Source organism: Ceratotherium simum, chromosome 10 (assembly GCF_057802395.1).
Source record: "Ceratotherium simum simum isolate JZ-2026a chromosome 10, ASM5780239v1, whole genome shotgun sequence".
NCBI classification, from domain to species: Eukaryota; Metazoa; Chordata; class Mammalia; order Perissodactyla; family Rhinocerotidae; genus Ceratotherium; species Ceratotherium simum.
The window spans coordinates 74,470,762-74,497,797 of NC_141909.1; the positions used below are offsets into that span (position 1 = coordinate 74,470,762).

The window sequence follows — 27,036 nt, forward strand, 5'->3', positions numbered from 1 at the left end:
TCTAGCATGGTTTCTGCCTGCTGGCTGTGCCCTGACTGACAGTCTGGTGAACTCGGGGATGTAAACGCAACTCCTTGCAAACCCGGCCAAATGCAAATTGTCCTGCTCCCACTAAAGTGAACAGAGAGGGGAAATGAAAGAAAGTCCCTTGTCATTCCAGCTGATCTCTGTTGAATGTATTTTGATGTGCACTTTGTCTGTCTATGTGTGGAGTGTGGGTGTGCGTGTGTGTATGTATACTGTGCGGTTCTTCCTGATATTAAGTGATTTATTATCTAAAATAAAACCCTTTAAAATGCCCCTAAGAAGCCGTCTGGTTTAGAAAATCACCAGATTTTCTATAGAGAAATAATTCTACAGAATATATAAGATAATAATTCTACAGAAAAGTAGGAAAAGCTTTTGCCAATTTTTTTTCAGATTGTTGACTTGGAGGAAAGGCAGTGGAATTACATTACGTATATGAATGTTTTTGTGAACATTTTTTATTAAGAAAAAAATCCGTTTATCCCCTGATCTGACTAAACAAACACTGAATAAACATCAGGAAGGAGCCCTGCACTTGAGCGTTTCCTGGGCACCTCGTGCTCTGCCCGGCCCTTCCAGTCACTCTCCTGCCCGAGTCCTTCACGACTCCACATCACTGTGACAGATGAGCCCTTCACCAACTCACTGCTGCTGGGAATAACTGAAGAGGAAGGAACAGGGTTTGGGGATAGAAAAGGGAGAGAAAATGGGTGGCAGAGCAGGAAGGGAGGCTTTTGCATTGAAGCTTTGATGGGAAGAATCAACTGAAGAGAAGCAAATCCAGACCTAAACACTGAACGCCACACCTGTTAGGGGCAGGGAGCTGAGCGGCAAGAACGCGGAGCGGACGCCTGTGCACTAGGGCTGTCCTGGGAGTAAGGGAACCAACAAGACCAGTCATAATATCGGGAACCATCACCATTTGAATGGAGAGGAAGATATTAAAACAACGAAACAAAAACACTGTCTCAGAGTAGGCATGAGAGGCAGAGAACCTATGGGGAAAACAGGCACAGTTCTGGAGGCTGACAGACCTCAGCTTAAATCCCTGCTGTACAACTCATAACCCTGGGCAAGGCAATGTTCGCTTCTCTGAGCCTCAATATTCTCATCTGTAAAACAGGCATAATATGGCCTAACTTGCAGGGTTATTGTGAGAATTAGAAACCGTGTATTTACACTCCCAGGCATTTCACAGGCATTCAATAAGTGGCAGCTTTGATTATGAGTGATACATGTAGAGTCTGCAAGCATCTGGTGAAAGTCACAGGGCAGGAGAGCCTGGAGTGCCTCTAGTGGGTACGGGATGGAAAGAGGAATTAATTCAAATGTGCAAAATAGCATAAATACTATTTCTGTATAGTCTGCTCTATTATTTTATTTTAGCGAATAAAAAATTCGTAATCTCTGTCTCCCCAAAGAATTTTCCCCATGTAGTCTTAAGTTTCTGGAATACAAAATCTCTTGCACAAGGTATTCAGGAAACTAACCTTGACTACTAAAATACTCCTCCCCTTGAGGGGTCCTGGCATGGTGGCAGGAAGGGAGAATCAGATGGATAAATGAACAATGACAGCAATGTTACAAGTTGCTATACATTGTGTGCTGTGCAGGCAGAGAAGCAGAGAAGTGCGATGGAGCAGGAACTCCTCTAAGGAGCAGTGGTCCAGCCAGGGCATTAGGGAGGTGATGGCTGACTTGAGTATTCCAGGAAGCTTGGGGAGGTTGGCAGGGTGAGGAGAGGGAGAGGCCAGTTCAAGGCCTCTCTCAAGAGGCAGTGGAAGCTGGCAGAACTACAGTGGAGGAAGTGGATGGAAAGTAGCAGGAGTTATGTCTGGGAGGCCAAACAGCAGCCCCAGCATGCCATGCTAAAAAGTCTGAATTCTATTTATCCTACAAATGATATAAAGTAACTGAAGGATCTTTCTCTATCATAGCATTTTGATTTTTATTTTTTGCATGTGAAAAAAATTCAAGAAACTTGGAAAGGAATGTGGTGAACAGTGATTTTTCCCTCCCACTCTAGACCCTCTAGCCAGAGGCCACCACTGTTCTTGTCACAGGCAAACATGTTTCTGGGTACTGATGGATTTTAATCAGGGAGGTGATGGAGGATGGACTCTAGGAGCAAGAAGGGAGGCAAGGGGACTAGTGAAGAGGTTTTTGCAAAAGGAGGGGCTAAGTCACTAAAGGAATGAGGAGGAGAGAACATAATTAGGATGTACTTCCAAATTATAATCAACAGGACCTGGTGACTTACTGGATGTCAAGTATGAAGAGAGGGAGAGGTAGAGATGATGATGACTCCCAGCTTTCCAAATTAGTTTACTCTTTGAATTGTGGCATCAATCACTGAGCTAAAAAACTGCGGTTGAGGGCTGGCCCCGTGGCTTAGCAGTTAAGTGCGCGCACTCCGATGCTGGAGGCCCGGGTTCAGATCCTGGGCGTGCACCAACGCACCGCTTCTCTGGCCATGCTGAGGCCGCATCCCATATACAGCAACTAGAAGGATGTGCAACTATGACATAGAACTATCTACTGGGGCTTTGGGGGAAAAATAAATAAATAAAATTATAAAAAAAACAAAAAAACAAAAAAAACTGTGGTTGAGCCTGTCAGCTGTCCCTCATCTTCTTTTCTTTCTTTTATTCCTAGTACTCTTCAAGTTTTAACTGGAATGGCTGCCCTGCTGGAGACTCTGTTTTCCAGCCTCCTTTACAGCTCCCTGTGGCCATGTGACTCTGATTGGGTGAAGGGGATGTGAAGAAGTGATATGACAACTTCTAGATCACATTCTTATAGGGAAGCTGCTTGCCCTCTCCCTTCTCTCTTCCCTTTCCCTCAGGCTGAAATGTGCTCCTGTGTGCATCAGCCTCAACCACACAGATGGACAATGGCTTTGGGGATGGCAGAGCAGAGACGCCCAGCCATCCTTGGGCCTCTTATCTTTGGGCTATTACATGAGAGAAAAAAATTTCCCTTTATCTTATTTATCCCAGTATACCTGGGGGATATCTTTGTTATAGCAGCTTAGCTTGTACTTGAACTAATTTAGGAATATACGATGGAAAGCAGAGATTTTGTTTTGTTTTGCTTTGAGGTGGGGAGTGTGGGGTGGGTGGAGACAAAATTGTTTGACCAGGAAAAGTTGTACTGCCTGTGGTTCGCAAAGAGATGACCTCAAGAGAGACCAGAGCTAGAAACGTGGACTTGGGAGGGCATGGCTTAGGCGGTAATTGAAGCCATCAATGAGATCACCAGAGATATCATGGACTGAGAAGGAAAGAGGGGCTAGAACAACATCTGGGACAAACATATTTTAAGAACAGAGCCACTTAACTTCATCTTATGTTACAATCATTTGCTGGCATTCCTGTTTTCCCACCTGATTATAAACTCTTTGGGTTCATGGATTATAGCTTACTCATCTCTCAATAAAATACCTAGCACACTTTTATGCAGAATGGGCATTCAAAATTATCTTAAGAACAGCACTCTTAAAATGCTTTATAACTTAGCCATAGATTTGCTTTCTATTTTTCCTATTCATAAGTGTGGACCTAGGCCATTCTGAGTCAGTCTTTAAGTGCTGGGATTTAGAAGACAGATCACAAACACAACTGAGTGGTGGGCCGGGGGGACCTGCGGCAACCTTGAGAGAGTCCATGTGCCCAGGTGAAGGGGGGTGGCTGCCACTTGGTACAAAGCCAAATAACTCAATAAAAAATGGGCAACAGACACTTCAGAAAGAAAGATATCCAAATAGCCAATTAGCAATACAAAGTGCTCAACATCATTAGAGATCAGGGAAATGCACATTAAAACCATAATGAGATACTCTTCACACCCACTAAAATGGCTAAAATAACAACAACAACAACAAAATTACTGACAATTCTGAATGTTGGCAAGGATGTGGAGGAACTGGAACTCTCAAACATTTTTGGGGAAAATGCAAAATGGTACAACCATTTTGAGAACTGTTTGGCAGTTTCTTCTAAGGTTAAGCTCCCATCTATCCAATGACCCAGTAATTTCTCATGTGGGAATTTACCTGAGAGAAATGAAAAATCTGTCCACAAAAAGACTTGTGCAAGGATACTCATAACAGCCTTATTTATAACAGCAAAAAAGTGGAAACAACCCAAATGTCCATTACGAGAGGAATGGATAAATTAATTTTGGTATACTCACGCAAATGGAACACCACTCAACAATAAAAAAGGAACAAACCATTGATATACTCAGCAAAGTGGATGAATCTCTCACGTGGAGCAAAAGCATCCAGACACAAAAGAGTATATACTGTCTGATCCCATTTATATGAAATCCAAGAACAGGCAAAACTAACCTATGGTGATAGAAATAAGAAAGTGGTTATTTTAGAAGTAGGGAGGGGGTGGAATTGACTGGAAAGAGGCCTGAGGGAACTTTCTGGAGTGATGAAGATGCCCTATGACTTGTTTGGGGTGGTGATTACATGGATGTATTCATAGCCAAAGATCATCAAACTGAATATTTAAATATAAAAAAAACTTAAAAACAACAAATGAATAGTCTTTTATATTTATCCACATACTTATCCTTTTGATAATCTTAATTCTTTCCTGTAGATCCAAATTTCTATCATTTTTAAAGGATATTTTCTCTGGATATGGAATTCTGGGTTAACAGTTTTTCTTCTTCTTTCAGCACTTGAAAAATGTCGTTCCGCTGCCTCTGGCCTCTGCTGTTTCTGACGCGGTTTACTGTCGTTCCCAGCCTTATTTTCTGTATGGAACGCCTCCTTCTCTAGTTGCATTCAATACTTCCTCTTTAGCTTCGGTTTCCAGCAGTTTGACTATGATGTGCTGAGGGGTGATTGGTGTTTATCCTGTTTGGCATTTCACTGAATTTCTTGAGTCTACAGGTTGCTCTTTTAAAACCAAATTTGGCATGTCTTTGCCTATCATTTCTTCAAATATTTTCTCTCCCCTCTCTCCCTCTTCTCCTCCTGAGGATCCATTACACAGCTGTTAGATGGCCTGATGTAGTCCCACGGGTCACTGACACTGTTCATTTTTTTTTAATCTTTTTTTCTCTCTGTTCTTCAGATGGATAATATCTGTTCATCTGTCTTCAATTCACTGACCCCTTTTTCCGCAGTCCCCAATCTGCTGTAAAGCCCATCCAGTGCATTTTTCAGTTCAGAGATTCTACTTTTGTGTTCTAACACTTCCATTCAGTTCTTTTTTATAGTTTTCATTTCTCTGTTGTGCTTCCTTGTCTATTTACTCATTATGTTCCTCTTTTTCTAGAAGTGCTTGAATATGTTTATAACAGCTTTTTAAAGTTCTTATCTGCTAGTTCCAACATCTGGGCCATCTCAATGCCCACTTCCATTGACTCCATTTTTCCTCGATTATGGGTCCTGCTTCTTCATATGTCAAATTTCTTTTTTTATTGTATGTTCAACACTGTGGGTGTTATATTGTAGGGAGTTTGTATTACACTGTTTTTCTTTAGCAGGTGTTGAGTTTTGTTGACAAGTAGGTAAACTACTAGACTCCTTTGATTCTGTCACACTTGGTTTTATGCATTGTTGGGATGGGTCAGTCTCTCTTTAGTCCTCAAGAGACCCTTACTCTAGGTCATGGTCTTTGCTCCTAAAGCCTGGCCTTTCTCAGGTCTCGACTCAAGGTGCTCATTGAGCTCTCTCCACCCTGGCTGGGCTGGAATTCCAATGTCTCCTAGCATTGTACAACCTCTGGTACCTCCATTCACCTCTCAGTCCCGCAGCAGCCACCCTCTCAGGGCTCGCTGTGCACACACAGCCTATCCTTCGTCTAAGAACACATGGGAAACCGCCATGCAAATTCCTGGGTCCCTCCTCTGCTCAGCTTACTTCTCTCCACACTCAGCCTCACAATTTCTAGCCACTTTAATGACTCTGAACTCTGGTACCTGCTTTTTCAGCTCAGCAAGATGGTGGTCACTGCCTGGAGCACTTTTCTGTGCTGTGGTCTGGTAAGTGGCCCCAGGCAGAAAGCTACATGGGACTCACCTAGTGTGTTTCGCTTTTCTCAAGGCCCACAGGCTGTGGAGTCTATTGTCCAATGTTTTGAAACAGCTGCCTCCTATATTTTGTCTGTTTTATAGCTGTGTACAGTGGGACGTTAAGTCCAGTACTAGTTGCTCTGTTATGGCTGGAAGCAGAAGTCAGGGCATGGGCAGTTGGTAAAAGCTCCCAGGTGATTCTAATAGGCTTCCATCTCCTCCCATGGAGATCCTTGGCTAAGAACTGAGGTCCTAGAAAAGAAAGTTATAGAGATGGCTGCCCAAGGCTATCCCAGTGAGATGTCATTATTATTTACAGTGCATGATTGATTCTGGTGCACTAAGCAGTCTTCTGATTACAATTTTAGCTTTCTAGGTAGATCTGTCTATTAGGAGATATATTTCTCATTGTAAATTAATAAATTGGTTTTTTTTTCCTACATCAGGCTCTAGGAAACTTAGTTGAAAGGTGTTTCCTTGAAAGTCAGAGCCATTCTTGGCATACTATCAAAGAAAACACAAAAAGTTGGACTACAGTGAATCCACCAAGGTCAATGCTCACACTTAGCTGCCAGCCTGGTCTCTCCATCTGGAACCATCATTCTGATTAGCTAAACTCTGATCACATTCGTCATCACAAGCTTTTCTTTCTTTTTTTTTTTAAGAAATCAGTTGTGCTAAGAAGGCTTGAGATCATGACCAGATTCATTATTATTCAAACCTAGTAAGTCTTTACACGGTTCTGTACAGTGCAGAATTGGCCTAGTTATCATCTTCTTCACCAGAATTAACTTCCCAAAGACCTGACATTTCGCTGAAAAACTGCAATTTTGGTCAAAAATAGTGACCTGAATATTAAATAAGCATATACTGCAATTTATATACTATTTTGTTCAAATAAACTGCCAAATTAAGGGAATAGATTGAGAGTACTCTCGAATACCTGAGTATGGCCCCAGTGGTATATGTGGTTTTTGAATGAATGAGAGTAATTCATAATGGCATTAGACAAGAAAAATCAAATGTCAAAAAATCTATAAAGAGAGAATTATTTGAGTCTTATATCCCAAACACCGCCCCTGCTTTTTATACAAGGAATTTAAAGAGTTTCATAAACACAAACTCATTTGCTCTATTCTCTTGCTTAGGGATGGCCACATGGAAAACGTAACTGTCTTCACTGTTTTTCCCATTTCCCAATGGAGAGATTAAGTCAATGATGTCATGAATGCTGTTTCAGTAACTGATCAAGCGTATGGAAGAATCACTTCTTCACTGACTCTTCCATTTACTTTAAGCTCAGCTGTTTTACCCCTAAAAGCCTTTCCTGGACCCCTGACTGGGTTACAAACCCTCCTCTGAACTCCCAGACATCTACTACTTCACTCAGTACACTGGATTTTAATTATCTGCTTATGTGTCTGTCTCTCCAACACACAGGCGTTCCCTGACATCAGAGACCGTGTCACATCCCTTTTACTCCCAGCACACTAAAGGGAACATCTCCTGCGTTCAATTAAGTTTATAAAATGAAGCCATGATGGTCCACATTCCATGTGCTAAGCCCTGGCTGGATGGAGCTCAAGATACAAAGAAAAATAAGAGAGGATCTGTGTGCATGAGCAATTCACATGTGGGAGGTGATTATATTTGCATAATTTGTATGTGATTGTCTGTCATTTAAAACCTGTATTTTGTAAGATGCTCGTCAGTGATTTTCAGGTTAAATCTATATAGCATGCCATGTCTTTCTCTTGCTTTTCATTAGCTTCCCCCAGACACCAGTTAAGATCTTACAACATGAAGGCAGCATGCTGTGGTCATGGCGGAACGAGATAAGGACCCAGCTCTGTTATTCTTAATAGTTATGTGATTTGAGGTTTGCTTTTAGTCTTTATAGTCACGACTTATTCACCGTTAAAATGGTAGTGGTATTATGCACCGTACCTATCTCATAGGGTTGTTGTCAGGATGAAATGCAGTAATATGTGAAAGGGCTTTGTAAGTCATACATCACTGTAAATATTAGATTTATGAAGTCACAATTTATGGAGGCAGCTGACTCTGAGTTTCAAGAAGCCACTTGTCCTCAGGATAGTTTAGGGGCAACCCTTGGTATCCTGAATTATTCTAGTTAGTTAATTTAGGTTAGTTAAGGATTAAACTCACAGGTTCAAAAATATTAACATTAACATATATCAGAAAGCAGAATTATCTTTATTCATAAAAGAATAAATATTTTAGAGAATCACAAAACAAACATTTCCACATAACTAAAATTGCTATGAATATAGACTTCAAAGGATTTTATAAATATCAAAAAATATGTTACTACCAATTGGAATAAATCTTTGTCTCAAAGAAAGTGTAGCAGTTTTGTGGAATTGTAGCTGATAATGTATTTTCCATGGCAACCAAACCCAGTCTCTGGTATACTTAAGGGAGTTTTCAGTCTTGATATTACTGTGCGTGGGTAAGTACCTGTTTGGGATAGAAACTAAAATGACTTTAGAAAATTACATTTACTGGCATAAAATCTAACCACGGGAGTTGGCATCACTGGTTTGAATTTTTCCCATCTCAGAACTAACAACATTTCCCTATGAGTAGGAGGAGCAGGTAATTCCCAGACCTAGTCATGCTGAGTGATCCATCTTGCAAAGAAAGCAGTATATTTGAAGCTATATTGTCATGCTCAAATTTCTAACAGCAGACTAAACCTACTGGATCAAATCTTCTTTCAGATAACACTACTTGCCTCCTCACCAGAGAGCCTAGGACAGTGACAGTACATATTGGGTCCTCCCAAATTGCTGAGCAAATTGAATGAGAAGATTCAACTCTGCTGATCAGAAAAAATTTTGCATCCCAAAGATTTTGATATTTTGTGTTTTTATTTTCATTCAATTCAATATATTTTCTAATTTACTTTGTGGTTTCCTCTTTGATTCATGTTATTTAGAAGTATGTTGTTTAATTTCCAAATGTTTTGAGTTTTCCAGGTATTTTCATGTTATTGATTTATAGTCTAATTCTGCTATAGTCCAAAACATTTTGTATAATTTCATTTCTTTTATATTTCTTGAGGTTTGTTTTACGGCTCAGAATATGGTCTGTGTTGCTCAATGTTCTGTGTGCATTTGAAAAGGAGGTATATTCTGCTGTTGTTGGATGGAGTGCTCTATTAAGTCAATTAGGTCAAGTTGTTGATAATGTTATTCAGGTCTTTTATATCCCTACTGATCTTCTGACTGCTTGTTCTATCAATAGAGAGAGGAGAGCTGAAGTCTCCAACCTAATTGTGGCTGTGTCTATTTCTCCTTTCAGTTCGATCAGTTTTTGCTTCATGGGATTTGAAGCTCTACTGTTAGGTACATAGATATTTAGTATTGTTACATCTTTTTGGTGCACTGACTCCTTTATCCTTATCTAATGGCCATCTTCATTCCTAGTAATATTACTGGTCTGAAGTTTACTTTGTGTGATATTAATATAGACAATCCAATTTTCTTTTGATTGGTGTTAGCACAGTGTATCTTTTTTCCATCCTTCTACTTTTAAGTTATCTACGTCATTATATTTGAAGTGGGTTTCTCTTAGGCAGCACATAGCTGCGTCTTGCTTTTTTATCCAATCTGACAAACTGTCTTTTAATTGGTATGCTTAGAAGAGATATTTTTATAAATTGGAAAATGTACACTATTTTTTTGTTCCCAAGATTAGTTATTTTTTCTGAGGTGTCTTCTTGGTTTTTGCATTTTGATTCAGCTTTTTTAAAGCTGTGAGAGGAACGAAGACAGCAGAATCTAATCTGAAATTTAAGAGAATTAGCATATACTAAGCTCCCATTATTCTGCCAAACATCCTGCTAGATGTTTTGCTCTCACACGCCTGGTGTCACAGGACTATTCTCTCTATCTTACTGATGAGGCAACTGGGGATCCATAGCACAGGCTGCTAGTAGCCCCCCAATATACATTCTCCCCTTCCTCCATAGTAATAAAATAATATCTGGGCAAGGTCACCAAGAAAAAAGAGCATTTTTCCCTGTCTCTCTTGTGACTAGGTTTGCCTTGTGACTTGCTTCTGGCCAATGAGATACAAGCTGAAGTGTAGTTCCTGGAAACTTTCCCCCAAAGACAGCTGACCCACTCTTTCTGCTTCTTTGTTCATTCCTTCCTCCATCCTACTACCTGGACTATAGATATGATGACTATAGCACCAACTGCCACACTGGATCACGAGGAGAAGGGCCACAGTCTTGGGTTGGTAGAACAGTGAGCTGTAAGAAGCCTGGGTCCCTGTGGACTTTGTGAAGCAGAACCATACCTGTCCCTAGGTGAATACCTCCTGACTTTTATGTAAGAGAGAAATAAAAATCTACCTTGATTAAGCTACCATTGTTTGGGGAGTTTGTTATTTGTCCCTGAACCCAATCCTAATGGACATAGTCTAGGACCAATTCACATCACACTGTGTTATATAATTACACTAGAATCCATGTTTGGACAGAGTCATACTAGCATCTTTTATCGTTTTGTGAGTCATATAGAGCTGGGAGAAACAGCTATTCTATTTTGTTTATCTGATTTTTCAATTTCCTAAATTAAAAATTCCAAAAAAAAATTTGGTGGTGGGGCTGGGGATACTGTGGTAAACTTACGTACTATACGTAGAAGAATTCTAGACTTGGGTTTAAGACTCCACCCTGTCCCATACCAGCTGTAGGCTCTTAGGGAATCTCTCTGAACCTCAATTTTCTTTTTTTTTTTTTAATTAATTAATTAATTTATTTATTTTGTGAGGAAGATCAGCTCTGAGCTAACATCCATGCTAATCCTCCTCTTTTTGCTGAAGAAGACCAGCTCTGAGCTAACATCTATTGCCAATCCTCCTCCTCCCCCCACCCCCAAAGCCCCAGTAGATAGTTGTATGTCATAGTTGCACATCCTTCTAGTTGCTGTATGTGGGACATGGCCTCAGCATGGCTGGAGAAGCGGTGCATCGGTGCGCGCCCGGGATCTGAACCCGGGCCGCCAGTAGCGGAGCGCGCGCACTTAACCGCTAAGCCATGGGGCCGGCCCTCAATTTTCTATAAAATAAAGATATCGACCCCTACTTCACTGAGTTGTTTAAATGAATAAATAAAACATAATATATGATACAGCTTAGTAAGTACTAAGCACTATCATAAAATTGGAAGATCATAAAATTGGAAGACAAATTTTATGTATAACCCTTGTGGGAGATCAAAATTGGCCAGGCTGAAATATATCTTTTTACCTTGATTATGTTCTCTGATGGACATTTGACCTCCCCCACTAACTGCCTAAAGAATTTGACATAGAAGATCTGTTCCAGGAAGGAGTTACTATCTGATGGCTGTAATATAATGTAAAATAGATGTTACAATAGGAAAGGCACCAACAAGCCCATCGTATCAAAAATTCTGTCTTTCTGGCCACTTTCTCTAGATGGCCCTGCAAGGAGTTGCCAGACAAACATTTACATTTATAGGGGAAATCTCCATTTGTAAAGGTATCTCCCTCTCTGTATTGGGAAGAGAGGGGATGACTTCATTTCTAGAAACTTATCAATGTGGAAGGTGAGGCCTTAAATCTGCATAATAACCTTACTCTTGTTTACTGTACTTTAGTGGTAATCTCCTGTAACTGACTCCCCTCACCCCCAACATCCTCCTTTGTCTTTAGCTGAAGATGGTATTTAAGACGAGAATTTCTGCTATTGTGTTGAGAAACTCAATGTCCCTGGTTTCTTCCATGTACACATGTTATTAAACTTGGTATTATTTTCTCCTGCTAACCTGTCTTGTTAATTATTTGGCCAGCCATAAGAACCTTAAGGGAAAGGGCAGAAGGGGATTCTCCCTCGTCCCCCACACCCTGAAAGGTAAAATCATTTCACAAATACATTTCCAGTGGTGCGTGTATGTGTGTGTGGGTTGCAGTTATAAATGAGAATAAATTGGGGCAAATTCACTCTAGTTAGTCCCTTAAGAACAAAATAAATAACAATTCAGTGCTTACTGACACAAACTTAGATTTCTATCATACCTTTATATCAAAACTCTCAGAATTCTTTATTTTATATTAGAGAAACATTCAGCTATTTTTTCGCTTCTTTTCAATAAGCTGACTTCAATCAAAATGATTTAACTGTTTAGTTTTCTGCACAATACCTGAGAAACTTTGCCAGAATGATTGCTTTTTTAAACACTGCTTTCTGTTTTAAAACTATATTTCATGTTAAGTGTGTTTAAAGTGTTCAGTAGAGATAAAAAAGTTAAGTCCATCTTAAGTTTGAAGCTGGCAGAAAGATAAAAACCCTAGGGCCTGGCTTGGGGTGGGAACAGCCAGAAGAGAGGTTGTAAAAAGTATGAAAGAGGAGGGAGGCTAGGAGAGGGGGACAGAAGCCACATGAGGAAGCAGAAGGCAGCTTTGTCCATCAGCACTGGGGACTGGGTAGTGCAGGTAACGAAGGCCAGAAGGAGGGCAGCTGGGGTGATTGAGAGCTTCAAAGATGAGAGGCAATTTCACACCAAATTCAGATAGTCACAGCTTTGAGCAGCCCTGAGGAAGGAGTCTGGGGGGAGGCGTGCAGTGGGGTTAGTGTTGTCCAGCTGGAGTCTGCATGTACATCTCAATAGGAATTCTAGTCTGGCTGTGAGAGCATCGGGGCCAACAAGGAGTGCGAGACAGAAGGCTCCATTTGAACCTAGCTATGCACTGCATACGTTTTCTGTCTGGTGGAGTTTATCTAATTCATTTTTTTAATTCATACTTTTTTAAGGCTCAGGTTTTTTAATAAGGCAGCTTTGCTAGAGAGAGGACCATAAGCATCTACCTGATGGTGGTCAACAACTTGAAGCATCAGCTCTCAAAGGGAAATAATCTGCTTCTAGGAAGAACATCTTATAAATCTATTTCAGCATTTACAAATATAAGAATGACCCTTTAATTATTTCACATTTGACTTCCAAATTTGGAGAATGCCACTTTATCCAAAAATCAAGCCTCATATTTTAAGAACGACATTTTCTGGGAAATCTAAATGTGATTAAAAAACCAAATATTAAATATATTTCTAGCATCTTTGCTCCTGCTTCCCTGGAGGTGGTGCTGGATTGTGGTTTCCTGGAGATCCAAAATGCCCTTTCATCTCACAACCACTATAGCTTGGGGAACGCTTTTCCAAGGACACACCCAATTAAGGCCAACTCCAATGACAAGGCAAGAGCCCTCATCCCTGGAGGGTGACTCGAGGATGAGAAGCTTTCAAGAGGATGACCAGAGGTCCCTGTCTCCATAGGAGATACAACATAACACAGATGACGGCAACGTCAACCACTCCACAGGAACTCTGCTCATGGACCACAAGAAGCTCCATCCCAAACTACATGCTGGTACATAATTGGATATTATATGTCTCTTCTCCAGTATGTGTGTCTGTGTGCGTGTGTGAGAGAAAGGCAGAGGCAGAGGGAGAGGGAGAGGGAGAGGGAGAGGGAGAGGGAGAGGGAGAGGGAGAGGGAGATTGATTTAATTTCCTCTTTATAAGGCAACCCTAGCTACACTGAGATTAAATCTGCCATAATCTTTTATCTTGATTTACAGAATAAACATCAAGGCCATTTCACATACAGATGAGTTTAGAACACATGTGAAATCCTATCAAAATTATTGATCCACACTTTCAAGAATATATTCCAAGAAAATAATACAAGAGCAAAAAAGTAATTTGCAAATAGTACACTCGTTGCATAATAGGAAAAAATGGTAAACATCCAAATATTCAAAGGGAAAGAGTAGCTTATTCTAATTTATCAATATGATAGAATGTTTTATAACTATTAAATGACAAATGTGAAAAGTTTTTTTGATACATGGAAAGAGGAACGGGAAACAAATAGAGCTTTTCTTTCCATAGGTATGCAGACCAGGGAATGCCTGAAAATGGTCATGGCATCCATTGGTCCAGGGCACATTCACTGGGGGCAGCAGGCGTCAGTAGGTGCTCAATAATTGTGCTCTTTCCCTTTCTACAGGCATCCATCCAAATCTTAGTCATCATGCAGGCCCATCTCAGACAGCCCCTCCTCCACGGAGCCTTTGGCTGTAAGCTCCTTGAGGATACGAGCTGAGTCCTGTTCACCACTGACTCCTCCATACGTAGCACCAAGTCATAGCTAGCCCACATGGTGCCTTTGTGCAAATTAGAAAAAAGTGCCCCTTCCTCTGGATGGCAGCAGCTCCATGATGGGGCACATGGCTTGGTGAGTGGCTGCAATGTGGCTGCATTTCAGCCCCCACTCAGAGAGGTGCCTATTGCAGGGTAGAACCTACTTCGCCATCCACGGTGACCCTGCCTAGCCACACACTAGGCACTCAATAAATATTTGTTGAGTGAACGAATGGACTGAGATTAAGGAGAACTAAGTTTTTCTTTTTGATACTTCTTGCAGGTGTCCCAGCTTTAACCAAGATCTTTGACCAAGTCTCAATTTACCCATCTCTAAAGTGTGGTGGATAGGTTACAGTCATTAAGATCTGGACCACTTCTGAAATGCTGTGACACTGTACCTGCCACATACAAGGTGCTCAGAACCTTGTTAAGTGAATGAATCATTCTCCATAACTGGCTCGGTGTGGTATAATAATATATTGGTCTTTGTCCCTGGAGCTCCTAAAACCCTTTGACTTTCCTGAGTGACAGGAATGTTCTTTGTTATTCATAATGAGTCCCTTCCCTTCACACCTGAGTTCATGCTAATAAGACGACTTACTGTGGGACCCCTAGATCAGGATGGGGCTGGTCACCAGAAAGACCAGGTAATTAGAGGGTTGGAACTTTCAGCCCCGCTCACCCACCTCCAGGGAGAAGGGAAGCTGGAGACTGGGTTATAAAAACTCTTGAACAAGGAGATTTGGAAGCTTCCAGGTTGGTGAACACATCGAGGTGCTCGGAGAGTGGCTCGTTCTAAAAGGGCATGGAAGCTCCTTGCCACCCCTCTTCCCCCAAATACCTTGCCCTATACATCTCTTCCCTTTGGCTATTCCTGAGTTGTATCCTTTATAATAAACTGGTAAATGTAAGTAAAGTGTTTTCTTGAGTTCTGTGAGTCCTTCTAGTGAATTATCAAACCTGAGGAGGGGTTGTGGGAACCCCTGAATTTATAGCCAGTTGGTCAGAAGTACAAGTGGCCTCTGGGACTTATGATTGGCATCTGAAGTGGAAGCAGTCTTGTGGGACTGGCCCTTAACCTGTGGAGTCCACACTAACTCCAGATAGTTAGTGTTGGAATTGAATTGTCGGACACCCAGTCGGTACTGGAGAATTGGTTGTCGGTGTGGAAAAAGCTCCCACACATCTGATGTCAGAAGTGGTGTCAGAAAACATCACTTATCAGGAGATATTCTCAAGGTTTACTTGTAAATCAACTGCCAGCAAATCCCTACTTAAGAACTATTATCATCAGGGATTCTCAATCAGTGTGGGACAACATACATTAAAATCTATGGTGGGGACACTATTCGAACTACACACCTTCTGGAAGATTCAGCTGTAGCTCCACCAGAGAAGTCACAAATGGGAATGCACTGTAAATGTGAAGTGTGACAGCAAACACACCAGGGGATTACTTTCTGTGGTTGGTTCCTGAAAGCCATCTAACCCAGAAGGGAACTGACTCAGGACTGACAGCCCCTGCCTGACAGGAAAGGGTGAAGGAGGAGGAGGAAGAGGAGGAAGGAGGACACTCCTCCCCCTTGGCCGGGGGCCAGGCCAACCCTCTGTGTAAATTCAAAGCAGGTGGAGTTTGTCTTTTGCATCTTCCCTTTCTGCACCCTCTCCCCAGCCACCTGGGCTTCTCTCCCTAGGCCCCTCCTGCTGCCCATAGCCCTCGACTACGGGACCCCACCATCCCAGGCCGAGCACAAATTACCCACTGCCCCCCCTTGTCCCTGACCCAAAACAAAACCCCAGCTCCTTCAATGTAGTTTATTGATTCTCAAGCTGTCCCTAACAAACATCTGGGGAATTAAAATATTGCCTAGGCCTCACCCTCAAATATTTTGATTCTGTTGCCTTAGGGTAGGTCCTGGGAATTAGTATTTTAAAAAGCATTCCAGGTGATTCTAATATGCACCATGGCTGAGAACCACAGCCAGAGCTGAATCTGGCTAGATGCTAAAAGCCTTTGTTTGAATTTATTCACACCAAGGGTGTAGACAACTGATGGGTACTTATGAGCAGATACTGGCAGAATTTAGGGCAGCATTTTAATGGCTATGAAGAAGTTTAAGCAGTAATTTTTAGATTTGGCAGACAGGACAGCCCTGTTCTGGGATCTGCAATAAGCTCCCCTAAACTATTCTGACGTCTTGCAGCTTCTTCCCTTCTTCCATGTCTGAATTTACCACCTTTAGAAATTCCACATCTTCCTATAGGCCCCTCAGGGTCCCCTTCTCCAGTGGCCCCCATCAGACTCAGCTGACAAGAGGTCTAAACAAGGGTAGGCCCGGTGGTAGGGAGATAGGATTGACCATCTCTATATGGTCACTTGTAAGGCAGGTCTGTAAGCTTAATTCTCTGTTCCGTTCAAGGGAATACACTGCAGGTCTAGACACTAGAATTTACAGACTTTACAGGTAACAGTTGATCCCCATATTTCCCTGTCTTTCTTCTCTCACAAATGCAGTCTCCTCAGTGATTCTGGTACTTTCTATTAAAGTGTCCACTGGGGCTGAATGCTGGGCTGAATGGCCCGGGCCGTGGTGCTGCCAAGGCCTTCCACCCTCCCTCACACCCCATAGCTTTTTCACTTGGCAGGTGACTTCTGGTTCTATTCTTAGCACTAATGCAGAAATAAAACGAGAGAAATACAAAAACCCAATGTAATCCTTGCGTGGTTCCTGCTGCATTCAGAAGCTTCGGGAAAGAGCAGGAAAGCAGCAGTGGATTTGGCACACCCTACCCAGCTGGGTCAGGACGAACACCCCCAGATCCAAAACTTGCCCACAGCGGGTGCAGACATTTCTCTGGGAAGGAATTCACCCTGGAGTGGAAAATCCCGTCCTCTGTCTCCAGATTCAAGGTGCTGCACACCGAATAGTTATGAGAGTCACCTTTACAGACTGCTTTCTCATCGTCTTCTTTAATCGACTTTCCTTTTTATGAAGGGGACCTGAGGGACAGAGAGGTCAGCCAACTCGCCCTGCCTGAACCTGGGTCATCGGCCTCCAAAGCCCACGCTCACAACCACTAAGCCTCAGAACCATCTAAGAACTCATCCATTTCATGGGGAAACACATGCCCTTGTGGACCCTGGCTTCCTAGGAGCTTTCTTCACAAACGCTGCCATTGCCGTTCCTGGCAGGCCTCTCTCAGAAAACCTACATCTGGGTTCATCCACGGGCTCCTCCTCAGAGGATGGCCAAGTGTAGTAGGTGCCCCTGCAGCTGTGGCACAGTCTTGCTGCTTGGATCACACACAGGTGAGGCTGGGAAGGAGGAAATGTTATTTACTGCTTTCCCACAGGGGCCTGCTCTCCTTAGAGGGGAGAAGAGGCCACTGCTGACCTATCTCAATGACAAAGGATGTCAGAAAACTCATAGTGAAGAAAAAAAATTTTAAGGTAAAAACAAAAAACGAAACAAAAGGGTGGGGGAAGCTGTGGTTGGAAATCATTGCCCCATCCACTGCACACCTGTGGGCCTGTGTTCCCTGGGAAAGTCTGGCCTTCAGAGTCGATGCCTATTTGCAGGGCTGGCCTGGAGGAAAGGCACCGTGCCACCACCAAGAATGCCTGGGACTGTTCAAGTCCCTTCGCTTATGGAGGAAGCCACACCTGCACATGGTGGGCTACCCCCAGGACCACACCGGATGGACAAGAAATGCCCACTGTAAAGAGAAGAGCAGGCCAAGGGGAATAGGCCATGTTTATTTCATCTTTGCTGACTGATTCCTGGGGAAACAGAGTAATAGATCCTCTAGAGAGAAATGGGGTCAAGAAATTGGAAGATGGCAAATACTTGGTCTAATCTTTGGCCTAGAATGAAAGTCTACCTCTTGTGACATCCCCAGGGCCTATGGATCATCCTACCATTCGTAATGTCTCTTATGGTTCAGACTGAACTATATAATCTTATCAGCCAAAGATTAGGAGTTTCAACGTGAGCCCTAGCATTTTTAATCCATCCAGACTTGTGTTTTTGACCTTGTTCTACATCTATTTCATGGCAGGGTATACGGTGGCAGGAAGCCATGAAATACCTGCACCTTACAGAGAGTGCCTCACGTCATCCACCAAAGCTGGGCTGCTGCTTTTGGAGCGCTGCCCGCCAGGGGGTGCCTAGATGAAAAGGTGCTCTTAACAGCGCACAACGCAGATGGATGTATGTGTTGCCATCTGCGAAGAGCAGAGTCAAGGCCTGATTAGTTCCAGTGTGAACTGTTATGAAGCTGTCTTTATAACAATAGAGACGTAAAAATTACGGCTCCCTGCAAGGCTACAACAACCCACCACTGTGTTGGGTAAGATACTTCATTCATCTAGGCAGGTTTCCTCTGGCTTATTACACGAGACATAATTGCTTTTGTTACACATTCACAGGTATCAGGAAGACATGCTTTATGTTCCTCATTTTCAATACCCTACTTACCAACTTCATCCCTGATGTTTGCAAGTTCGATTGACAGCTCTTTTTCTTTCACAAGGGCACTTTCATTCTGAAAAAACAAAACGGATACCGAGAGTCCCCTAGTTTTATGCTAGATAAGCACTTTCACATGTTTAATTAACGAATCATATTAAGCAAATATTTATAAGTCTAGCCCTTAAGGAGATAATTTTTTCATTATATAAGCATATAAAAACTTACAAAGCCACGTCTGACTCATTCATTTGTATCACATTCAAATTGCAAAGCTTGCAATATCATATTAATAATACCCCTGGTTGTGCTTTTCTCTATTGGCACTCTTGTATATATCATCCTACACTACTACTTTGCATGTCTACATCCTACCCATTAATCTACTGTTATACATTATTATACATTGTTAATTATTATCACTATTACGAAATTTTTGACCATGAAAATGTCCATGCCATATTTCTCCGAGGGGCAAACGCTTATTTTACCAACTGTCCCCTTAAACTTACCCTTTTGTCCATACATGGTCAGCTACCTAATGAATAATGAGCAGAGACCTTAACACAAAATGTTTCTCTTTGTAACAAGACCAACACCAAAACTTAAGGTTTCCAAGTTTTTTGTTCCACTCTCTGCATCAATTGAAGGAACAAGAGGAAAACTCATACGAAGTATTATTTAGTGCAAAGAATGACATTTGTAACTAAACGACTGCTAAGTTGTTTTCAAATCAAATACATTCTATGACATAAAATAGAGAAATAGTTGAAGATGTGCTGAATTTGTAATCTGGGTTATTGAGTCACCATAAATATTTACATCTGTTATGATTTTATTACTACTACTAATAACAAGGAAAGATGTGCTCTATAAATTCTCAAGTAGAAATACCAAAAATATAAGCTTTCAAGAAAGTCTCTGTTATTCTGTAGAATGTATTTCCAAACAGGGAATTTTGGCTAAAATGTGCACCAAATATCCAGCATGAATATCATCAGGGCCTCATGAATGTTCGTTCTTTCTTTCTTTCTTTTTTTTTTTTTTTGTGAGGAAGATCAGCCCTGAGCTAATGACCAATGCCAATCCTCCTCTTTCTGCTGAGGAAGATTGGCCCTGGGCTAACATCCGTGCCCATCTTCCTCTAATTTACATGAGACGCCGCCACAGCATGGCTTGATGAGTGGTGTGTAGGTCCAAGCCCAGGATCCGAAACTGCGAACCCCAGGCTGCCCAAGCAGAGTGCGCAAACTTAACCGCTATGCCACCGGGCTGGCCCCATGTTCTTTCTTATTAATCTCCTCTGAGTTTGATTTTAGCACCTACGAAGAACCTGGGCCAAATGTGAATAGACAGTTGCCACAATCTTGTTTCTGCGTCTACTGCATTCAGACCCGGGTAACACGTGTGCTACTTTGGGTTGATGGGAGGGTCTCAGGTTATCCAAAGGGCATTTGCTAAGCAATGTCATAATTTCAAAATGCCAAAATAAAATTCTATTTGCATAATAAACTGAGAGCTATTTTAGTCTCAAGCATCAACAGCTATTAGCTCATGGTTCTCTGAAGAATAACTTGGCAATAGTACATGCTTTCAGGGACAGTGGACCCCCATCTCATTCATGAAGCTGTCTCCTTCCAGCCCAGCCCATAGCATCCCTCCCTTCCCTGAATTTGAAAGCTAGCAATCACACCTGAGAGTGTACACTTTCCTAATCACTAAGCAATGCTGCCTCTATGCCATGCCCAGTGCACAGGGTTGTCATGAGGGTTAAAGAAATTAATACATGTGAAGTAGTTAGATCATGCCCGGCATTTAGCAAGCTCTATACAAGTGTTAGCTGTTAGGATAACTCCATTGTTTCCTTTTATCTTATTTGCAACTGGATAACATCCTATAGATAATAGGTGCTTTTCTATATTAAGTATCTAAATGTGGTTAGAACTGGCATGTCAGTCTTATGCTCTGTTGTTGTTTGTTTTTAATGCACCTTCCTGGCTCTGCCCTGGTTTACTCTAAGTTCAAAGCCTGGAGAACCCAGAGCAGGGAAAAGTTCTCATCAGACTGATCACAGGGATTAGATGCTAGTTCTAACAGCAGCATATCGTGACCGGCTGACATGCAACTTGTTACTACAAACTAAGAAAATTTGGTATTCTGGAGAGGGTAAATTTCAGTGTTTACCCTGAAATAATTTTAAACGAGTGAAAAAGCTAACTTGTTTCTACCATCAAGAATAAGTTTGAACACTCGTATCCTCAAGTCCCAGGCACAGCCAGGGAATGGAAATACCAGATTTATCAGTCCAGAAATAGGATTACTAAAGTATTCACCCTGAGTGCTGGGAGTTGCAAAGACTTAGATGAGCTTAAGCAGTGAACAACCAGAACTTAACAAAAAACAACAAACCAACTCTAATTTCTAATCCAAAGCCAACCTTTCCCTCTGCTGGGTAGCGGCCCCCGAGAAAGCAGCCCCGGGCAGATGTTAACAGTGCAGTGTGGAGGGATCTAGCCAATCACAAGTCACACTACACTTTCCGGGCCACAGGAGAATTAGACATTTTGGGAAGGCGTGGCTTGAAGGTCCAGTGAGAAGGACAGGCTTCAGCTGGAGACAGTGTTGATTATGGTAGAGACTGCTGATGAAGACCTTCAGACTTGACTCACTTTGGTGAAAAGCTAATGCTGATCTCTGTGGCCAGGCCTGCCCCACCCATCTTTGCTCTAGGAGAAATACAAGTGAGAGTAAAAGAAAAGCAAGAAGCAAGAAGAGAAAGGGAGGGAATGGGAAGAGCGATGAGATGGAAGGGGAAGCAGGAAGGAAACAAGAGTGATTAGAGCCCCTGTACGCCCTCCATTTGGGAAGCAGAGAGGGAGAAGACTGAAGGAAGATGGCCCCATCCCACCCTCAACCCCAAACTTCTGCAGGCACAGGCTATAAAACCAACCAGTTTCAAACACTGTCATCAAATGTCTTACAAGGAAGGGTCAGCTGCCAACAATAAGAAACAAACCTGACGGCTAAAATGTCCAAGAAAGTGTCTAAACTCTGGTAAAATCTGGCTAATTACTACACCAGTATTGACACTAACCTTTATCAAACACTTTCTGTATGCCAGGCACAGCACAAGCCCTTTATCTCATTTACTCCTCCATATACTGTCAAGTGGGTCGTGGGTTTAATTTCCTTTTTGGAGGATGAAACTGAGGCTCTATGGCTAATTAACCAGCCCCCGCACAACCGGCCAGGAAATGGTAAAGGCAGGAGTTTTAACCCAGAGTCCACACTCTTCATCAAACACTAACACTGAGATTCTTCCCTCCTACCTATGCTCACATCAACCTAACATCAAGATCCACATTGCATTTATCCTCACATTGGATCTGAGCACTTATTACCACAAAGCTCTTCACATCTAACTGGAAGAGAGGCAGTGTCAGCTCCTGATCACTCTATTTCAATGAAAAAGTTCTCTGGTTGCATTCCCACCCCACCCTACGGCCTGAACTGCTTGTATCTGTCCTCTGTGTTGATTTGTCAGTTGCATGTCAGTACATTTCCAGTATAGCTTACATGGGGCTGTAACTTCTGATAGGATAGCTATTTATCAGCTTTCCTAACCCTTTCTGCTGGCTTCTGGATACATTCCTGCTGAAGATGCTGGCACAGCTCAGCTCTGCTCGCTAAAGTCAGCCTGTGCAGTTTGGCGACAGCCCTTCTTCCCTAAGTGCTTGTTTTTGAAAGGATATCAACTCTTCTAATTGATGAATTCTCTGCATCAATTATTTTTTGTTTTCTGCAAGCCAAACCAGAATGACGTAGTGCTGCCCTGCACTGGAATGAGTCAACAGCCATGACTGCAGCAACACTGCTCCTTAGGCAAGAGGTGAACTTAAAGGGAACTTCCACTCTCTACTCCTTGCCTCACAAAGTTATCCCTCCTCCATCATGGCTCAACAGATTCCAGCAGCCATCTGGCAAGGCCCTTAGGTTCTGCTGAACATCCATGAGTAAGGCTGTCCCAAAGACTCCCTTTGGAAGGATCCTGTGCCACCATTTGCCTTGGCTCCCCAGCCTACGCCAGGTCCAGGGCGATGACACAGTGGGATGGCTGAAATACGAGCAAGGCCTCCTCTGCCCGCCCAGTGTTAGATCAGTCCTTCCCTACACGGGGAATGAGTGGAAAATTCCTAACTGGTGCCAAGCACATGAGGTCCTGCTTTCACTCCAAAGGGCTAAGAATAGAACTCAGTATTAACCATCCAAACTATCCTAGTGATACAGTCCAGAAATCACGAAGTCTAAGAAGGCCATCCTTTAAAATTACTGTTTACTCTATGACAGGCTTAGCTGGAAATGGACACTTGGAGAACATTCATCTAAGCCCCATTCCTGCAGCTGCGTCTTCTTAGGTACCTCTTTTATTTGGTCACACACCTCTCCTTTGCACTCCGAGTTCTCTCTCTTCAGCGTGGTACACTGCATTCACAGATGGAATCCAAGATGAGCTATCCCCATGACACATCCAACTCTCCCCCTCCACCTGCAGCCCTAAACATACCACCTCACATCTGCTACAGTGGGGCCTACATTTCTTCTTGGACATGGCTCTCCATGCTAGGATGCACACAAACTCTCGGAGAACGCTGTCTTTCGTCTTTCCCAGCTACAGAAGCCTGGTAAAGCATACAACCTGCTACTCATTCCCTTAACTTCAAGCAACTGGATGTGTGGCTAAGCCCCAAGCAAGCCTGCCACACTCTGTTACTTTGACATGCTTGGTCAACTCGGGTGGCTGATGCTACCCCTGTGAACTTGTGGTAACAGGAAGTGAAAACGCCTCTCCTGGTTAGCATCACCCTCTGATTCTACACTTGGACATCAGCCACCTAAGTCCCTCCTCGAATTAGAAACTAACAGAACAGCCTGTTTATTACTAAAACTGAACGTTGGGTGAATCTGAGCTCCTTTCACCCCAACTAATTCAGAAATAGCAAATTTATATAAAACAACACATATTTACTGAGTGCCTACTACGTGCCAGGCAGACACACCAGAAAGGATATTTCTGCCTTCAAGGAGCTTAATAGTCTCCTAGAGAGTCAGTAAATAAATAAGCAATTACAAAACAATGTGATACAACTCAACCGGGCAGGGCTGGCTGGGACATTTCCTGAGCCCAGAGGATGAACAAGCTGGAGGATACGAAGGGAGCGCCCACACGAAGGCCAGGAGAACTGGTGACACAACACAGCCCTTGAGGCTCTTTCTAGGACCCCCTGTCACCCCAGCAGATGGGCCCTTCTCTTTCTGCCTCTGGTCTGTGATTCTCCCTGAAAGAATTCTTGATCAGCTACAAAAGGTACTGGTGACAATTCCATAAAATTCACTGTAGTTCTGAGTGTTTTTATCAGCACCCTCTTCCCTACCTGATAAACAGAGGCATATAAATGTAAATTAAAAAATATATATATATGTTAGCCCAAAGACTCCCCACTAATCTCTCCTATCTTTTTAGTCTGCCCTGAAATCAGTGCAGATCAGGAAAATTCAACCATGTGAGCGGGGCCGCTTTTCCCCCAGACTAAACAAAAGAATCACAACAGGGAGTTAAATGAGAAATCTGTAGAATTCTGGTATTTGAGGAAACATCCAGATCCTTTTTACTGGGAATTTTTGAAAATCAAAGTGACATACCTACAAACGAAATTTCAAAGAAGTTAAGGAATTCTTCATTCTTCCCATAAACAATATTGCTTTTCACCCAGGGCCCCATGAGTTCAGGTTGGAATTTAAGTCTGCTTGGTAGAACTTTGTCTTAACAGGGAAACATTTTCATTTGTAGTTCTAAATGACCAGCTGAAAGGTGATATCAATAGAACATGTAAGTCTTCAGCGTTGTTTTCATACCATCATTTGTGAATATTGCATTCATTTTCAATACTAATACTGTGAAGATTGGCCAGATTCATAATACAGCTCTGTGGAAAATTCCTTGGGGAGGTAGACTAACCTTTTGTTTTTCATTTCAGTTATTATGGCTTTAAGGCAGCACCGATGCCCTGCTTTGACTTAATCAATACATATTATTTCTTCCACATATAATTAACACAGGCCACTGTATTTTTGTATCTGCTTTTCTACTCTGAAACGAAATTTAATATAGACTGGTCAAAGGTGAGTATCATTCACATTTAATATTCTCAAATACATGTCACTGTCTTCTTGTGTGGAAAATGAGCAAAGCCATATCTTGTTTTAAAAGAAATCAGAATGATTACTTAAGGGTGCTTCATTCCAGCCTTTGTCCTTGTGCATGCTGGGGAGAGCCAGTGGCTGCAAAACATCGAGCTTACCTAAGAGGCCGTAGTTAATAAGGGAATGTCATACCATACCGGGATGACTAATAAACAATTAGAAAGGACAGAGACTTATGGGGCCCAAGGAGAAGAAATGTGAATCCAAAGAAGTAATGCTAGGAAATTCTGGATCTCAGAGTAAGCAAAGGAAAGGAAAATTAGCCAGTATCATGACTTGTGATCCAAGTTTCTTGACTTGTCTGGATTCTATCATCCTCTAATCACCTTCCCAAATTTATTACTGCCAAATTATCCATGCATACCTGGGAGGAACAGTCAGGTGCCTTCTCCCAACTCCCACCCCTACCAAGAATTTAGAGAAAAGCTAAATAAGATTAGCCTCTGAGATTATAATCAACACATAAAAGGTTAGGGTAGAGATATGCAAAGTAACCCCTAAAGGGGCAGGACAGGACCTAAACCAGCAAGACAAGGCCAGCTGCAGTAAAGGGAGCAAAGCAAAGTGAGCTGAGAAGAGGCAGCCAGCAGGGCAGTGACAATCGCACAGCCTTCTCGAGTGTATTTCAGGTTAGATGGGTGATGGCACATGGACACCCAGGCTCTGAGGCCTCTCAGGGCCTAAATGTCAACTTGCTGACTCAGATTCCATTCTCACCAAAGCTTCTTATAAAGCTAGATTTTGGACTCTAAAAAGAAATAACATGTTCATCAGGCTTGTCATCATTCTTTTGCTTGTCAGTTACATTTCTTATTGTTAAGAAACAAGTTGGCATTCTAGTTTATACATCTAGTTTGTTTCTCTTAATAACTCAACATTCCTAAGAATGATCAGCTCTGGAAGGTTGGGTAAGGACTTTCTGTACACAGAGCTGCTAGCTTGATCCTGGACCTCCTTATGTGACAGGTGAACGGACTCTTTAGGACTCATCCGGGTGTCCCAGTGGCCTTCCTGGGTCAAACCTTTCCTTTCAAAATACCTTTAGAATGAGTCTTTCTCAGATTGCCTCTCTGCTCAAAATCCCAAGATGGATTCCTACTTCTTATTAACTCAAGTTAAAAAACGTGGGTCTGGCTTTTGGCCTGGATAATATTTCCCCACAATCTCTATGTCCTCAGATTTCCCACTGTGTTTATTCTCATCTTTCATCAGACTAGGCTAAAACCCCTTTACTCATGCATTCCCTGCTTCAAATTCTATTCCTTCTCCTCACCGGTTCATTAAAACTCCACCCCATTCTTTAAAGTGCAATTCATGTTTGATTTTTTCCAAGAAACCTTGCCAATGATTCCAACACAGATTTCTCCTTTCACTAGATTCCATAAACAGGTATGGCCAGTACCACATAACTTTCACATAACTATTCTCCAGTCTTGTACTAATGTTTTAAGCCTCTATAAGTGTTATTGTTGCCTACCTCACTTGTAATTTCTCTGGAAAAGATGGAAGTACAACCAAATGAACAATTGGTAAACTCCACAGGGTAAGCTGTGCCTTTTAAGAATTCTTTGATAGTCCCCATAACTGAGCACAGAGTAAACCACCAATAAATATTGTCAATGAACAGGTGTTTTATAAGTTGAAAATACATAAGCACGATCAGCTTTTAAAAACCATTTGTTCATTTAACACATTTTTATTCATTTTATACTCTAGACAAGAATCTACAGTTTCTCCCAATAAATTAATGCTAAAGAAGCATCTTCAGATTTATATTTCTCAGCCTCATCTCTGAAACCGAGTACGTAAAAAGTATCTTTAATTGTCCCACCACTCTTTTCAGAACATCTTTAGCTGCACTATGATCAAACTGTTAAAAAAATTTTTGTTTCTCAAAATTAAGTTTTTTATTTTGTATCCATATCAAGTTCTGAGGGAATGTTTCTTTTTTTAAGGTTTATTAAGCTGGGCTAAAGTAACCACAAACAACTTCATCAACGATTTTATTAGGCCTCTTTCAATGCTGATGCTGGGATTGTTA

General features: G+C 42.1%; 1 protein-coding gene across 4 annotated transcripts in view; it reads right to left on the reverse strand.

Annotated features, from left to right (window-relative positions):
- Positions 1 to 27,036, reverse strand: part of MTUS2 (microtubule associated scaffold protein 2) — a 578,912-nt gene that overhangs the window by 40,258 nt on the left and 511,618 nt on the right. For all 4 annotated transcript variants that reach the window (XM_087436240.1, XM_087436241.1, XM_087436239.1 and 1 more), the window contains one exon: positions 18,744 to 18,810. In XM_087436240.1, coding sequence (XP_087292366.1) covers positions 18,744 to 18,810 — 67 coding nt within the window. The remainder of the gene's footprint in view (positions 1 to 18,743; positions 18,811 to 27,036) is intronic.